At 45.8% G+C, this 17217-nt stretch overlaps 5 protein-coding genes across 5 annotated transcripts; 4 read left to right on the top strand and 1 right to left on the bottom strand.

Moving 5' to 3' along the window:
* Nucleotides 1-1720: 1720 nt before the first annotated feature.
* Nucleotides 1721-4918, bottom strand: MET10 (sulfite reductase subunit alpha; the record flags this gene model as incomplete). Its single annotated transcript, XM_020212980.1, has 1 exon — nt 1721-4918. The coding sequence occupies one exon, from the start codon at nt 4916-4918 to the stop codon at nt 1721-1723; it is 3198 nt and encodes a 1065-aa protein (XP_020068507.1).
* A 468-nt stretch (nt 4919-5386) lies between these two features.
* On the top strand, nt 5387-7744 carry VID28 (glucose-induced degradation complex subunit VID28; the record flags this gene model as incomplete). The annotated part of the gene is made up of 1 exon (XM_020216640.1): nt 5387-7744. One exon carries the CDS (start codon nt 5387-5389, stop codon nt 7742-7744), a length of 2358 nt encoding a protein of 785 aa, XP_020068506.1.
* Nucleotides 7580-8409, top strand: SNL1 (Snl1p). The gene has a single exon (XM_020217655.1). The coding sequence runs from the start codon at nt 7824-7826 to the stop codon at nt 8328-8330; it is 507 nt and encodes a 168-aa protein (XP_020068505.1). The 5' UTR covers nt 7580-7823; the 3' UTR covers nt 8331-8409.
* A 1351-nt stretch (nt 8410-9760) lies between these two features.
* On the top strand, nt 9761-11587 carry CYBJADRAFT_178523 (MFS transporter; the record flags this gene model as incomplete). The annotated part of the gene is made up of 1 exon (XM_020216937.1): nt 9761-11587. The coding sequence occupies one exon, from the start codon at nt 9761-9763 to the stop codon at nt 11585-11587; it is 1827 nt and encodes a 608-aa protein (XP_020068504.1).
* Nucleotides 11588-12567: 980 nt separating this feature from the next.
* On the top strand, nt 12568-16680 carry CYBJADRAFT_154834 (plasma membrane ATP-binding cassette transporter; the record flags this gene model as incomplete). The annotated part of the gene is made up of 1 exon (XM_020213440.1): nt 12568-16680. The coding sequence occupies one exon, from the start codon at nt 12568-12570 to the stop codon at nt 16678-16680; it is 4113 nt and encodes a 1370-aa protein (XP_020068503.1).
* Nucleotides 16681-17217: the final 537 nt, after the last annotated feature.

Raw genomic sequence — 17217 nt, 5'->3', positions numbered from 1 at the left:
TGGTTATGAAGCCGAAGTTTCCAAAGCCATGGAGTTTATCTTTGGTACCAGATTAATTTGCAAGGATGCCGAGACAGCCAATAAGGTTACATTTCATCCGCAAGTTAGATGCAGAAGTATCACTCTCCAAGGTGATATATATGATCCAGAAGGTACTCTCTCTGGAGGCTCTAAGAGAAATGGTGGCTCGTTGTTGATGAACATCCAGCAATATAACAAAGTCCATGATCAAATGCTCCAAAGACAGGAAGACCTAAACTCTGTTCAGGCCGAGCTTCGCCAGTTGAACGACTTATCACAGAATACAAAATCTGTTCAGAACGAACTTAATTTGACTTCCCATCAAATCCAACTTGCTGAAAAGGAATTGAAGACAAACGTTGCAAGTCAGCTCTTGCAAAGATTTGAAACCAACAACAAGGATATTGAAGAGTTGAAGAATACTATCAATCATAAGACTGAATCCATTAAACAAATATCGGCTGAGATCCAAAAGATCGAGCTTGATATAAAGGAATTTAACAACAACAAAGGTTCTAAGTTGAAAGAGCTCGAGAATGAGATCCAAAAACTCCGGGGAGAGATTCCTAAACTCGAAATGCAATTGGATAAAGCCGAAGACAACTTCCAGACGTCACAGATCGAAATTGAACAACTAAGCTCCGAATTGCAAGCTTCAAAGGATTCCATTTCTGAGGTTGATGCCAACATCAAGGATCTTTCTCAACAAACAAAGGTGCTCGAGAAGGAGATACGTGAAAAGAGTGCTGTGTTTGATGCTGTTGATGCTGAAGTAAAAGCTGAAAAGCAAAGTCAACTGGGTCTTGATGAGGAATTCAACGAATTGAACAAAGCTTTGAAGGTCAAAACTCAAATGTTGAATGACATCAAATTGAGCTCACAAAAACTATCACACGAAGTACAGAAATTGGAGGGTTCCGTTAAGGCGCTTGCGCAGCGTTTGGAGGAGCTTGTTGAGGAGAACAATTGGCTTTCAGATGAGAATATAGTTGACGCAATTATCCAGGAGTATCCTGATGTTGATCTCAATGAATTGAAGCAGAGGGTTGCTCAATTACACGAGAGGTTCCAATCGATGCATAGAAAGGTCAACCCAAACATTATGAGTATGATCGACAACGTTGAAAAGAAGGAGACCTCTTTGAAACAGATGATCAAGACCATCGAGAAAGATAAGTCTAAAATTGAAGAGACCATAGTGACCTTGAACGAGTACAAGAGAGATACCTTGATCAAAACGTGGGAGAAAGTCAGTGCGGACTTTGGTCAGGTGTTTGGCGATCTACTACCAAACTCATTCTCCAGACTTGAACCTCCGGAGGGAAAGGACATCACCGAAGGTCTTGAAGTTAAGGTTAGACTTGGAAACGTTTGGAAAGAGTCTCTTGTCGAATTGTCCGGTGGTCAGAGATCATTGATTGCACTCTCATTGATTCTTGCATTGCTTCAGTTCAAGCCGGCACCGATGTATATATTGGATGAGGTCGATGCCGCACTTGATCTCTCACACACCCAAAACATTGGCCATTTGATCAAGACTCGTTTCAAAGGGTCTCAGTTTATCATTGTTTCCTTAAAGGAGGGTATGTTTACAAACGCAAATAGAATCTTCAGAACAAGATTCCAGGACGGTACATCTGTTGTGAGTGTTATGTGATCTATTGTATAATACAAGTTTATATAATAATCTCTGTAACACTTAGTAAACCTCCAAGATGTAACGGGAGTTCTCCTTCATCTCCTCAACCTCCTTGGCAGCATCAACCTCAACACCTCTCTCCTTGGCTTCTTCGGCAACAATGTCCTCCAAAGCAGCAGTGACATCAGGAACTGGCCAGACTGGACCACACAAGTAGAAGGAACCGTTCTTCTTAACAATACACTCCTTGAGTTCAGGCAATGTCTGTCTGATACGGTCTTGGATGTAGATCTTCTCTGGTTGATCTCTGGAGAAGGCAGCACCAATGTGGGTGATGATACCAGCAGCCTTGTAAGCCTCCCACAATTCTCCATACAGGTACTCTTCCTTTCTGTGTCTAGCACCCAGGTAGAGGAAGATCTCACCAATCTCCATACCTTGCTCCTTCTGCCAGATCTTCTCCTCGACAAAGGCCTTGAATGGAGCCAAACCGGTACCCAGTCCACTCATGACAATTGGTTGTGTGGACAGTGGTGGCAGCTTCATGACGGATGGCTTGACAGAAACAACAAGCTCGGTGCCGATAGCCAACTCGGACAGATACTTGGAACACTGACCGAATCTCTTACGCTTTCTGGCATCGACCCAGTCGACAACGACAATCAACAGGTGAACAGCATTTGGATGCATCTTCTGAGAGGAAGCGATGGAGTACTCTCTTCTCTTCAAAGGTGGGACCAGGGATACCAACTCCTCGACTGATGGTCTGGCTGATGGGAAGAGCTCAAAGATGTCAGTGTAGCTGTAGAACTCGACGTCTTGGAACTTCTTCAGCAGCTCGACACCTTCAGCAGAACCCAGGGTCTCCAGCTGCTTTCTCTCCTTCTCCTCCGTGGCGAATGGAGCCAAGGTCTCATAGAATCTCTTTGCTGGCTTACCCAACAAGTCCAGGTTCTCGGTGAAAGCTTGGAAAATAGTTCTTGTCTCAACCAGATCGCTGTTGTCCTTATTTGGAACCTGGATCAAAGCGTTTGGATCCAAGCCATACAACTCGATGAACTTGTTGATCTCCTCGGTGTTGTTTCTACTGTGAACACCAAGAGCTTCACCAATGTCGTAGGTCAAACCAGTGCCAGAAATATCAAACTCGATGTGGAAAATGTTTCTGGAATAGTCAGATGGGGTGACACGACGGTTCTCTTGCACCTTGACGACAAAGTTACGGACTGGCAGGTCAGGTCTGAGGTTGTTAGTGGTGTTGAAAGATTCGCTGAATGCCAACTTCTTAGCAACATCAACATAGGAGGAGATCTCTGGCACCTCGGCTTCTGGAGTGAATCTTGGGTTGGCTTCGAATGAAGATTCGTTGACAAAGACTGGCAATGAAACCTCATTTTCCTCCAATGGCAACTCAGCCCATTTGGAGTCGACAGCGAACTCCTTGATACCCTTAGGGAAGACAGTCTCCTCAACAATAGATGTCAAGACAGCAGCCAAAAGCTCAATCTCAGAGCCAGCAGATTGCCACAAGGTTCTCACGATGGCGTTGATGTTCAGCTGTGGAGCAGCGTACTTCCAGAACACAGCTTGAATGGCAATCAAACCGGTACGGCCCTGAGCCTCTGGCAATTCACCAATCGCAGTCAAGTCAAGGAACACCAACTTGTTCTCGTTCTTAGCAACGTTACGACGGAATTGAGCTGGCAGTTTCTCGATGAATTCGTTCAAATCAGCTGGCAACTCCTCTTGAGCAATGATGATGGTTCCTTGTGGCTTGATAGTCTTGACAACGTTGAAGTTCTCCAAGACCTGCTTACCGTCAACAACGATCAAGTCAGCAGCATCAATCTCACCAACAACTGGAACAGAGGTGGAGACAGACAGTTGGGCTTGGTAGATTCCACCAGCTGGCTCGTTGTCAAACTTGGTTCTGAAGTTGAGGTTGACATTAGCATCGAGAGAGAAAGCGTGTGCAATCTTGGAAGAAGCATTGATGTATTTGCTGTTGTCCAACGACCAGAAAATGAATTCACCTTGTGGGACAGTGGAAGCACCGTTGGTTTCACCCTTGGACTCCTTCTTTGGAATGACAACAAAGGAGTTGACAATCTGCTCCACTGCAATGGCAGACCAAACAAAGGTTGGAGAGTAGATGAACTCGGAAACTTTGTACTTTGATGACAAACCATTCAAGAAAACAGTAGCATTGACGTTGCTCTTCAAGAGAGAAGATGAGTTGTTCAAAGATTGTCCAATAACAGTCAAAGTTTGGGTGGTTTGTGGAATCACAGAGAGGAAGGACTCAGAGTCGAATGGCAATGGGATTCTGGTAGCAATAACACCAATCTTCAGGTCATGCTCCTTGGAGATCTTGACGATTTCAGTGGTGAAGAGTTCAGACTCGACGGAACCGTAAACGACAAAGACATTGGTTGGTTGCTCGTGACCATAGTATTCGAATGGCTTGTAAGAAGTACCAAAAACACTGTTAAGGGAGTCCAAAGCAGCAGAAGGTCTCTTTGAGACTGGCAAAGCTTCCCAAGCTGGGATAGCAGCAACCAATTGGTCATAGGCATGTGACAACTTGTCCTGAGTAACAACGTTATCAACTCTAGCAGACTCTCTGATATAGGTTGGACCGTCAAACAAGTTCACAGAAGATTGGAGGTTTGCGTAAGCAAGTGACAACAGGGTGATGTGCTGAACCTCGTTGATAGACAACGGAGTGAAGACGGTATAGTTCAAGTCGTTTGCAAAGTTCAACGGAGTGACATAGTTTGAAACCAAGGTACCGGAGTGATCGTCGTAGTCCAACGCAGAGACTTGCAAGGATAACAGCTTCTCTTGACAGGCAGACTTCAAAGTTGGCTCGAAATAAGGCAATGAGGCACCTGTGGTGACCAATGGGATGACTTGGTCCTTCTTAGCATTGGACAGATAACCCAAGATGGCATTACCAGCACCAGATCTCACCTCCAAGTTTGAGACAGATGGGACAGCTCCCTTGCCGTTCTTTCTCTGCAAAGTGGCCCACAACTTGAGTGAAGCATCAAGTGCGTCCTTGTTACCGATGGCTTGGTAAGTGAAGATCTTCTGGACTGATGAGTACACCGCAGAGGAGTTCAAAGTGGCTGCTGTTGTGTACACAGTTCCTTGGATGGCAGCAGGGTCCTTTGGGAAGCCGAATGGGGCTGTGATGGAAGCTGACGAGAGCTTCTCAGACTCACTACGAATGGAATCAGCGATTGAAATGGCCATCCTTGTTCAGTGTGAGCGTTTTACTATGGGGAACAGTAGCAGGAATGTGGTGAAAGTGGAAAGTTGATGGAAAATTCTTCGAGGACTTTGAAGTCGATGCGGATGAGCACTAGCCACACACATTCGTATACATTTCACGTGACTTGTGGCTCGAACACGAATTTCTTTTGCCATGTGTGGCTTATGGCCTATGGCTTGTGAAATTTTTTTCTTCATGCGCCACGTCTTTCCGAAAATAGAAGAATTATGGCTTATCGCCCCGATTGGGTAATGTCTGTGGCGTATGATATCTTCTTGTTTCCTCCGCTGGTGTGCCTGTTGCCCTGGTTAAATCAATCTATAACCTTGGTACCCAAAGGAACAAAAAAAAGAAATAAACCGTACATCAAAATCTGTCAAAACGAGAACGATTTCATCCCCTTTCCCATACTTTACAATCATCAAAAGAGTCAAAGGAGGTTTGCTAAGATGGTTTCGAAGCCTTTGAGAGAACTACGGCTCTCAATAATCGGTGATAATGACGAGAAGTTACAACTGTTGAGGAGCTCAGAGGACATGGACTATCTCTTTTCAGTGCTTCAACATGCCATTGAGTCTGAAGACATGCTCGGGAAGGATGAGCAGCTGGAACTGCACCAGGTTCTGATCATTTTGTACTCCCTCACACTGTATCCAATGGCCATCAACAGTCCAAGGTTGAAAACCGAACTTCTTGCCAAATTGGCAAACATTGCTATTAGACGCCATTCAGAAGGCGATGGCACTATCTTATCGCTCGTGTGTCAAGTGATGACGAATGTTATGTCCAGATTCAATGAGGTCCATCTCGATGTGTACGATGGTAACAGTGTGTCCTTTGTTCAGGTTCTCTACGAGAAGCTGGTCAACTTTGACATTGATGATCCTTATCTCTTACACATCTTAGCCCTGGTACCTCATTTGCATCCCTTGGAGTACCAGGGCCTTGTCAAGCCACTCGTATCAGCGTTGAACTTTGTTGCTAAAGACAGCCTGGGACTGATCTCTTCCAGATATGCGGATTTGGATGTTTATATCCAATGCTATGACCATGAAGTTTTGCCCAGTTGTCTTGACCTTTGTGCCAATTCCGAATCCACGGTGAGACTGTTAAGTCTATTACTCTTTTCTCTATGTCATTTGCTATACCAAGACCAAGATCTCATAAATAAGAAGGACCAAGCGAATGAAGTGGAGAATATCGTCGACCCTATTGACGGCGTGCTATCCAAAGAGGTTTATTTCATGTTGACATGCTTCCTAAAGGGAGCTAAGAACTATGAACTCAAGCTCAGTTGCATCTCAACATTGATGAACTTTTCAACACACTCTCGTTTGAACGAACAGTCCAAGCATGCAAACATCCGTAAGCTCTTACCTAGTTTAATTGAGCTGATAAAATTGGATGATGAAGACGGTTCACACGAAGAAGTTCATTACAAGAAACAACCAAGTTGGCTGAGAAGACGGTATAACCCATTTTATCTTCTTTCCAAATTATGCCTTCAATTTGAATTTGTCAATGGCTTCCTGTTCGACTGTAATCTGATCCTCAAGTTCTGTGATATCATTGATGAAAACTTTATAAAGCTGAAGTTTGACGATGCCGATGAGTACGAGCTGAACAAGTTAAGTGACGTGTTCCTCATATTGAGCTCTGTTACGTCAAAGAATGAGGTCAATCGTAAAGCTGTATTGGATGACGACTTGGTCAATATGATTGAACGAGTATTATCATTCCACGTTGTCAATTTAAAGAAATTTGATCAGGAAGCCATTGGTGAAGAAGAGATGGCCGTATCTAACCAATTGGCACTTTCAACTTGCTACCTCTTGAGGTCTTTATCACGTTCCGTCTCTAATTTAAGAACCTATCTGAGTGAAATGGATGTCATTGCGAACATGTTGGATATACTACAGTTCCAGATTTCAAAAAGAACCGACGTAAGCTCGAGTATCTTGAAAGGTGAGAACTTGTTGAAAACCGTTGTACTGTCGATCTGTGCCAACTTGGTTTTGGACTTCAGTCCAATGCGGAAGAAGTTGTTGAGCTGTGAAGGTGATAAATTCTTGAAGATTTTGGGTGATCTGTTGAATGACTCTCAAGGAAGCGACGAGAACAATGACGTTGATAATGACTCCATTTTGATCAACTCATTATACGTTGTACGCCATATATTCTACCATGAGAAGGACCTGGACGTGCTCAACAAAGTGGTATCGATGATAGGGTACGATGGCCTCATCAACTTGTGCAAGCATCGGAACGTCAAAGTTGGTGAACAGGCGTTGAACGTGTTGAGAAACTTGACATGTCACGATTCACAAATGAAAGCTGTATTAGAGGCACTAAATACGGACGATGCGTTCTTCCAATTCCTACAGCAGGAACTTCGTGATAAGATACTACGAAAGGAGAACAACATACTGGAATGCCTCGTGTACATCATTGTTAACGTTTCGGCTATTGATGAGGAGAGAAGGGATTTGATTGTTCAACACCCAGAGATCTTAAGGGCTATTTACGACATCTTGAGCACCACGAAGAACGAGTCGTTGACGGTTGCATGTCTATGGGTGGTGATTAACCTCGGCTGGCTGGATAACGTTCAACAGAGATCAGGTGAAAGCATGAACTTCTTCCAATCTATGGGCAACAGTAGTAACGGTGACCCAGCTGTTGGCGGGCGCAGCAGAGTTCTGAAGGAGATGGGATTCACGCTACTCATACGCAGAGTGCTAGATGAGACTGAATCGCTGGATGTTAAAGAGAGAGGAAGCATTGCACTGACAAACCTCGAGAGATAAAAGTCCGTATATAGTAAACTGTTCAACATGGCACTTCTTTCGTGCGCGTACCAAGTAGAGCCAACCCTCTGCGACGAAAATGAAATGGGCCTACTTTTCCAAACAGAGCATCCCTTCTGGGGAAGCTGGTTTAAACCCAGAGAGACCAGTAGTGATGGCGTATGAACTGAGTGATAACCAGGTGTTAGGCATTGGTCTTACAACTTTTGTTGTTGCGGCCCTGGGCTACTACCTGTTGCTGAAAACTGGTGGAACTGACAAGAAGCCCGTTGCGCTGTCGCAGTACCATATCTGTAAGAACCAGCTGGAGAGTGTATCGTCCAAGATGGAGCAAGGCTTGGTGAAACAGATTGACACTTATTACGATGAGTTTGAGGGCTTGAAGGATGAGGACAAGCAGTACAAGCTGAACTACTTCCAGGAGGAGCTGCTGAAGGAGCTGATCAAGCTCGACGACGTCGACCTCACGGAGCTGTCGGACAGCGACGAACGCCAGGAGCTCAAGCTGCAGAGGAAGCAGTACATCAAGAGAATCCAGGGCCTGCTCAAGGACCTGGACGACTGGAAGCCAAAGGTTCGTGTATAGAGCTTCCCCAAATAGTACAACCACGTGACCACACCCGTACACCAGAGTAGGTGTCGTGGTGTCCCCGGACCAAATCGTAGTCGTGCGCCGCTCATTTCCGGAAGGACCTTGCCGTATGCGGCGTACACCTGTGCGGCCAATACCAAAACCACTGCGGAAATGGCTAAGAAAAGACTGGGAGCACTAATAAAACCTCGAGATTTTCCTGAGAGCTTTAGGGATCGCTGTGATGTGTCCCCTACCACGAAGCTTCATTCCGGTCATCGGGGTTTTCAGCGCTGGACTTTTAAGGGCGCAGCGATGGGAGAAGAAATTGTGTGTGTTGTTGTTTGTTTTTGCAGTGGCTGCGACTTCTAAAGCACCAATTGACGCATTGCGACCAAAAGAGCAAGGGATCAGACGGCTGGCCCATTCCCAGTGGCTTTGTCGTTGTTCTAAATCCAGCAGCTCAGAGCTCACGTACCCGTACCTTGGGAGATGTGCTCACTGAGTCAGCGCTAGTCACACCCAGTGAGATGAGGCTATACCGCCACGGCCTCGTATATATCCGGTATACCAAACACGCTGAGCAGAGGGAAGGCGCTGGGGGCCCGAGCCTGGAGCTCTTCAACACAGCGTGGGACGGTCACGCCTGTGTGTTCTCCTGGCGGTGTTATATACCGTAGCGAGGCATCAGTTTGGGCGCTGGCATGGTGGTGAGGTTATCAGGCTGGGATAGGGGCAAATGGACAACACCCATGGCCCGTCGCAGCGGTAGTGTTGACTGCTATCGCTGGAAGCAGATCTCGCCTCCTCCACCTCCCAGCACGCCAAGCTCCACTTGCAACTTCCAAACACAAGCAGCAGCAACAGCAACAACAGCAGCAGCGCGCAGTGAGCATCACCACCATCCAGCGAGCACAGAGCACACACCACACACCACACACCACAAGACGCTCCAGCGCCACTGCTACAACCCAACCGCTCGTCAACGCTCGCTCCGCCAGGCTACGACCGCACACCACCCACACACCACCCGCACACCACCCGCCTAGTCCCTTATTGCCTCGTCCCCCTGGCTATCTCCTCCCAGAGAGTTTGGTCTAGGCCTTTTTCCCGCGCGCATACGATGTGACACACCGCTGGCGTCTAGCGAAAAAAAATCTCACAGGTGATTGCTCCTAACGTCGCTTTCTGCCCGGCCCGCGTGAGTTTGTTTTCCTTTTCCTGTTCGCATCAAAAACAACAACACACAACTTTCTGTTTTTAGCTGTTTCTTTTGAAGCCATGGAGGCCGTTTTTTGGGCTGGTGGTATCCTGTGGAAATTATATAAATGCGAGTAGCCTTGCCCTTTGTGCTGTGTGTGGGAATGTGGTGAAAATTGATTTCGAGCCAATTCGTTAGAGAGGGTTATTACATATACACACACACATACACACACCATTGAACCATGGCATCGAGTGATTTGGAGTCGATCGACTCACAGTTCGACCCTCAGGCATACGTCCCTGAGGAGAACGAGGACGCTCAATCGGAGCTCAGCACCACGGTTTCCAGAGCGCAGACGAATAACAGCGTGAGACTGGTGCCCACAGAGACGGTCAAGTCGCTGCAGTCGATGGGAGTGCAGAGCAGCGCACCAATACCTGACTACAATGCTCCGCAGAACATCCAGAACCCAATGTTCCCAGAGGAGTACACCCTGGAGACCCCAACTGGTTTGGTTCCCGTGGCGACTTTGCAAAACATTGGTAGAACGACGACGAATCTGTCAAGGGTCAGAACCGCACACATTGAAGGTGTAAGTTCGAACGAGTTGGAGGAGTCGTCGTCGTCTACGGAGAAGCAGGATAAGTTACAGGACCTGGATCCAGAGATCGAGTTTGTCACTTTCCTTACAAATGACCCGGAAAACCCACACAACTGGCCAACCTGGATCAGATGGGTTTACACCATCAACCTGTCCATCTTGGTCATTTCCGTGGCGTTCGGTTCCTCGTGTGTCACGGGTGGTTTGGGCCTCATCAACGATAAATTCGGAGTCTCCACGGAGGTGTCCACCCTGACCTGTTCGTTGATGGTGTTGGGATTCTCCATTGGACCTTTGCTTTGGTCGCCATTGTCCGAGCAGATTGGTAGACAGCCGGTTTACTTCATCTCGTTGTTGCTGTACGTCATCTTTAACATCCCATGTGCTGTTGGTAAAAACATTGGTACCATTCTGGTTTGTCGTTTCCTGTGTGGTGTTTGGGCTTCTTCCGGTTTGTCACTTGTTGGTGGTTCCATCGCCGATATGTTCCCAGCTGAGACCCGTGGTGAGGCAATTGCCTATTTCGCCTTTGCCCCTTACTGTGGTCCTGTGTTTGGTCCTTTGGTCTGTGGTTGGATTAACATCAAGACCGGGAGATACGACATCATCATTTGGGTCAACATGGCCTTTGCAGGTGTCATGTGGATTCTGGCATCTTTGGTTCCAGAGACATATGCTCCAGTGATCTTGAAAAAACGTGCTAAACGTCTTAGAAAAGAAACTGGTAACCCAAAGATCATGACAGAACAGGAGGCTCAAGGGTTGTCATTGAAAGAGTTAATCGAGTCTTGTCTCGTTAGACCACTTTACTTTGTCGTCACAGAGCCTGTGTTGGATCTCATGTGCTTCTACGTCTGTCTTATCTACGCATTGCTTTATGCGTTCTTCTTTGCATACCCTGTGATCTTTAACGAGTTGTACAACTACAACGATGCATACATTGGCCTTATGCTCATTCCAATCTTGATTGGTGCATGTATGGCTTTGGGTACAACTCCAGTCTTGGAGAAGCAATACGTTAAAATGACGCACAGAAGAAAGGCCACTCCAGAGGATCGTCTTGTTGGTGCTATGCTTGGTGCTCCATTTGCTGCAATTGCACTGTGGATCTTGGGTGCCACTTCTTACAAGCACATCATCTGGGTGGGTCCAGCTTCTAGTGGTATCGGATTCGGCTATGGTATGGTGCTTATCTATTACTCAATCAACAACTACATTATTGATTGTTATGCCGTTTACGCATCTTCTGCGTTGGCCACGAAGGTGTTCTTGAGAAGTGCCGGTGGTGCTGCTTTCCCATTGTTTACGCCCCAGATGTATAGAAAGCTGGGTTTGCAATGGGCAAGTTGGTTGTTGGCATTTATCGCTACTGCTATGGTTGCAATTCCATTTGCTTTCTACTTTTACGGTAAGACTTTAAGAGCTAAGTTGTCCAAGAAGAATTACTCCTTGGATGATGAGCCATAAGAATAGCATCCGTCTGGTGTTACTTATCACCGTCTGTCAGAGTTACAAGATGGGAAGAATAGGACCCATGTCCTCTTATAATACCATTTTTTTGTTTGCTTACATTGCATCTCGCATCGATCATTTTACTTTGTCCTGTTCTCATTTGGGGTAACTTCAACAGCAGAGTTAACTAATACTTCCTATACACATATTGACACTTATATCAAAATATGCCTTGTAGAACAAGCGGTCTCACGCCAACTAGCCTACATCATCACAACCAATGAGTTTGCCATTACGAGCTCAAAGCCTATAGATGTGAATCTCAGGGGTCCTCCCCTTAATTCCAGGGTCCTACTAACTGCTGACTCCGACAAGATGTCTGATACAAAGCTCACCCACTGATCTGGCCCGCATCACATGACTCATGACTGTCTATCGCTACAGCTCATAACGCTAATCGTGTGCTCTCCATGAGTCACCAATCATGGGGAAGATGATCGCTTGTATACAGCACCGTTGCACCTCATCTGGTAAAGTGAAGGGTGTTGCAGGGCTCAGAACCGATGCATATGCAGTCCGGCCTTTATGCTGCCTTGACCATTGGGTGCAGCATGCACTGTGTCTTCTACCAGAACTATAACTCACATAAGCAGGTCTACTACAATGTTCAACAGCGGTTTGCTTCTCTATCCACGTTCTATTGGCTCAATTGAGTGTGTCTCTGTTTCTCAGAACCCCATACGATGTCTCTTTGGTGAAATACATGACACTGTACTCTGAAAAGAATATATACAGCGAACTAGCCCGGCTAATATGCCAGCTGTCCAGATAAAGCAACTGTAAAAGCAAGCACTGCACATGTGCGATGTGATGGAATTATGTCATTCTGGGGGAATGTAAAGCTGCCAATACGCCACTGCTTTGGTGTGAATATACAGGCACTTTGTAGGGTGTTGTCTCGAGTCGTTGTTCCTCTTATAGCCAGGATATACATCATGAACTCCGTAGAGAGTGCTGATAAGAACTATGTGATTGTGTCTGACGGCTCTGAAAAGTTGTCTCCAGTACCACCGTTACAGAGGAGGTTATTGACACCATTTCTTTCGAAAGAGGTGCCTCCAATACCCGTGGACGAGGAGAGGGTGAAGTACCCATACTTGATGACCAACCCCTTCTCGACGGTCTTCTTCACTTGGCTGAACCCTCTGCTGAAAGTTGGCTATAAGAGAACGCTCAGCCCTAATGACTTGTTCAAAATTGCAGATAAGGACGCCCTTGATTATACGTATTCAACGTTTGAAAGACACCTTGACGAGATCATTCAAAAAGATAGAGATGCCTTGAAACTAAGGGACCCTTCAATAACTGAAGAAGAGCTTGAGGCGAGAGAATATCCAAAGAACGCCATACTGAAGGCACTATTGAAGACATTCAAGTGGGAATACTCGTTCGCTGTCTTCTTCAAGCTACTGTCCGATACAGCACAGGTTCTCACGCCGTTGCTATCGAGGGCACTCATCACATATGTCCAAGACAAAACTGTCGATCCTGGTCTGCCTGTGAACAACGGTGTGGGCTACGCCATTGGGGTTACATTCATGCTGGCTGTCACTACGCTGTGTACAAATCACTTCCTATATCTATCTCTGACGGTTGGTCTCCACGCTAAGTCCATCCTGACAACTGCTGTGTTGAAGAAAAGCTTCAAGGCCAGCTCAGTGACAAGACACACGTTCACCAATGGAAGGGTGACATCGTTGATTTCTGCAGATCTGGCGAGAGTTGACCTGGCCTTTGGGTTTCAACCATACGTTATAACAGCACCGGTGCCTATCATTGTGACAATTGCACTGTTAATCATCAATATAGGTGTTTCGTCTCTGGCAGGTATTGCAATGTTCCTAGTGGCCCTGTTTGTCATTGGTGCGTGTTCAGGTGCTCTTATGGCCTTGAGGAAGAAGGTTAACAAGTTCACTGACTCGAGAATATCGTATATGCGTGAAATTCTGCAGAACATGAAGATAATCAAGCTCTACTCTTGGGAGGATGCGTATGAGAAGACCGTTACAGATGAGAGAAACAATGAAATTGGTGTCATGCTCAAGATGGTGTCGGTGAGAAACTTCTTGATGGCGTTTGCAATATCTTTACCCTCTGTGGTGTCAATGGTGGCATTTCTTGTGCTCTATGGTGTATCTCAAGATCAAAATCCAGCGAATATATTCACGTCACTCTATCTCTTTAGTCTCTTGGCTGGCCAGATCATGATGGTGCCAATGGCTCTATCAACAGCAACAGATGCGAAGATTGGTCTTGAAAGACTGAGGTTGTATCTGCAATCTGGTGAAGTTCAGTCAAATGATGATGACAAAGGTGAAGATGGAACTAATAGTCTTCCGGAAGATGTTGCAATTCAGGTCACCAATGCCTCCTTCATCTGGGAGAAGTTTGAAGATGAAGATAATGAAGCAGAGGAAACACCAGAAACGACTTCATCTATAGAGAGACTGGATGAATTGTCAAAGCATGATTTTGAAGGTTTTTCCAATATCAACTTCTCCATCAAGAAGAGTGAAGTAGTTCTTATAACTGGGCCTATAGGCTCTGGTAAATCGTCGCTTCTACTGGCACTCGCAGGCCAAATGACCAAGACATCAGGGTCACTGAAGACTGCCGGTTCCCTCCTTTCAGCAGGTCAGCCATGGATTCAAAATGCGACCGTGAAGGAGAATATACTCTTCGGAGAACCCTTCAACCAAGACAGATATCAACAAGTTGTCAGAGTCTGTGCTTTGGAGGACGATTTGCAATCGTTTACAGCTGGTGATGCTACTGAAGTTGGAGAGCGTGGCATCACGCTCTCTGGAGGTCAAAAGGCAAGAATCAACTTGGCAAGAGCTGTATATGCGAACAAGGATATCATTCTTTTGGATGATGTGTTAAGTGCTGTTGATTCACGTGTTGGTAAAATCATTGTTGATGAATGCTTCAAGAAGTTCCTTCGTAAGAAGACTATCGTTCTTGCTACACATCAGCTCAGTCTTGTCCATTTCGCAGATCGTGCAATCTTTCTTAACGGTGATGGATCAATCAACATTGGAACTGTTGAAGAATTGTCGAAGACTAGCAGTGGTTTTCTTAAGTTGATGGAATACTCATCGAGACCAGATTCTGATACGTCAAATGACGGTCAGAATGAAAAGCTGGAGGGAATTCTCAGTGGAAAGAGTGTTCACCACAATCCTCAGGAGAGTACTTTGATTGAAGATGAGGAAAGAGCTGTGAATGCAATTGAATGGTCGGTTTATAAGGCTTATTTACATGAAGGCCAAGGTAAATTTGGTGTCTTTGCAATTCCACTGATCGCCATGTTCATGACTTTTGATGTATTTCTCACCATCTTTGTCAATGTCTGGCTCACGTATTGGATCAACGATAGCTTCCCTGGCCGTTCAGATGGCTTCTACATTGGTTTCTACGTCATGTTTGTTGTTTTGAGTATCGTTGCAATATCTTCAGAGTTCATAATGATGGGTTACTTCTTCTCAACAGCATCAAGAAGGCTGTACTTGAAGGTTTTGAAGCGTGTTCTCCATACGCCAATGCACTATCTGGATGTGACTCCAATGGGCTGTGTTTTAAACAGGTTCACCAAGGACACTGACTCTCTCGACAACGAAATTGGACAAGAGTTAACTATGCTGGTGTACCCAGGTGCTATCTTGACTGGTACTGTTATCCTCTGTGTCGTCTATCTACCATGGTTTGCCATTGCACTTCCACCGTTATTGGTCGTCACCACGGCCACTACAAACTTCTACGTCGCATCATCCCGTGAAGTGAAGCGTATAGAAGCCCTACAGAGGTCCCATGTGTTTAACAACCTCCATGAGATACTGAATGGCCTGCAAACTTTGAAGGCATACAACGCACTTGAGAGGTTTATGGATAAGAACAAACATCTCATAGATCGTATGAATGAAGCGTACATCCTGGTGATAGCCAATCAGAGGTGGATCTCTATTCATTTGGAGCTTGTATCGTGCCTGTTGGTTCTGGTTGTGGCCTTGTTGTCTGTTTTCAGGGTGTTCAACATCAACGCTGCTTCTGTGGGTTTGATCATCAACTACGTTATGCAAGTGGCCACGTTCATGTCACTTGTTATGAGGTCGTATACCTCTGTTGAGAACGAAATGAACTCAGTCGAGAGACTGTGCTTTTATGCTCACGATCTTGAGCAAGAGCCTCCATACAGGATCAACGAGACCAGGCCAAGGCCTTCATGGCCAGAACATGGTGCAATTGAGTTCCAGAACGTTTCCATGAGGTACCGATATGGCTCACCACTGGTGTTGAGGAACTTGTCTATCTCTGTCAAAGGTGGTGAGAAGATTGGAATCTGTGGGAGAACTGGTGCAGGCAAGTCCTCCATCATGAATGTGTTATTCCGTCTTAGTGAGCCTGCTGAGGGTACTGTGCTCATTGATGGTGTCGATACTTCGAAACTTGGGCTCTATGACTTGAGATCGAAGCTGTCCATCATTCCACAAGATCCAGTGCTATTTAGAGGCACCATCAGAAAGAACCTGGATCCCTTCGAGCAGAGCGAGGATTCTGCTCTATGGGAAGCTCTGAGAAAAGCTGGTCTCATCGACACTGACGTCTTGAGAAAGGCCATATCACAGCATCCTGATGACCCAAACCGTCACAAGTTCCACCTGGACCAGCTTGTAGAGGATGATGGCTCCAATTTCTCCAATGGTGAGCGTCAATTGATTGCACTGGCTCGTGCACTGGTTCGTGACTCCAAGATCCTAGTGCTGGATGAGGCCACGTCCAGTGTCGACTACGAAACAGACGCAAAGATCCAAAACACCATTGCTGAAGAGTTCAGCGAATGTACTATCCTGTGCATTGCACACAGGCTGAACACTATCTTGAATTATGATCGTATTCTTGTGTTGGAACAGGGCAAAGTGGAGCAGTTTGACACACCTTGGGCACTGTTCAATCAAGATGGCATCTTCAGACAAATGTGCGAACGTTCTGGTATAAAGTCAAGTGAAAGGTTGTCTCAAAATTGGTCACTACGTCTAGATGGTGCTTAATACAAGCTCCCCTGGCTCTTCTCATATACTAGCAGCCCGTAAATTAAAAAACCGCACGCCTTACATGCCTTCAGATCATAACACACAAACGCATTATATCTCGAGCTTACGTTACTTCTGAACTAAACGAACGGCTGAGTGAAACATGAAACTGTACCACTGAGAGGACCTCATACTACAAAAGAATGTGATGAAAAGGAGATCGAACATAGGGGCTCTTCTCTGGACATAACTACCATAATCGGCTATAAGTCTCCGATGCCGTGCATGATCGAATATGCACTTTTACCATTGTGTCTGAGCCTCGAGAACTCTTTCCACGATGAGATAAGCAGTGGTGTTCACTGTGTTGGTCAACTAATGGTATACTAAGACCTCATTCATGATATTGCTGGCTCACTGATATCTAGGGCTACTCGATCAGAAGGTGCCAATGTAGTTGGATTTTGCTACGCTGGAGCTGTATGTTTGGTGAATACATCTTCGTGCGTATCAAGGCAGCTATCGATGATGCGATGAATTTACGAATCTATTTTC

Source organism: Cyberlindnera jadinii (genome assembly GCF_001661405.1).
Source record: "Cyberlindnera jadinii NRRL Y-1542 unplaced genomic scaffold CYBJAscaffold_16, whole genome shotgun sequence".
Lineage (NCBI taxonomy): Eukaryota > Fungi > Ascomycota > Saccharomycetes > Phaffomycetales > Wickerhamomycetaceae > Williopsis > Williopsis jadinii.
Note: the sequence above shows the minus strand (reverse complement) of the source record. Positions and strands in the feature narration are given on the sequence as shown.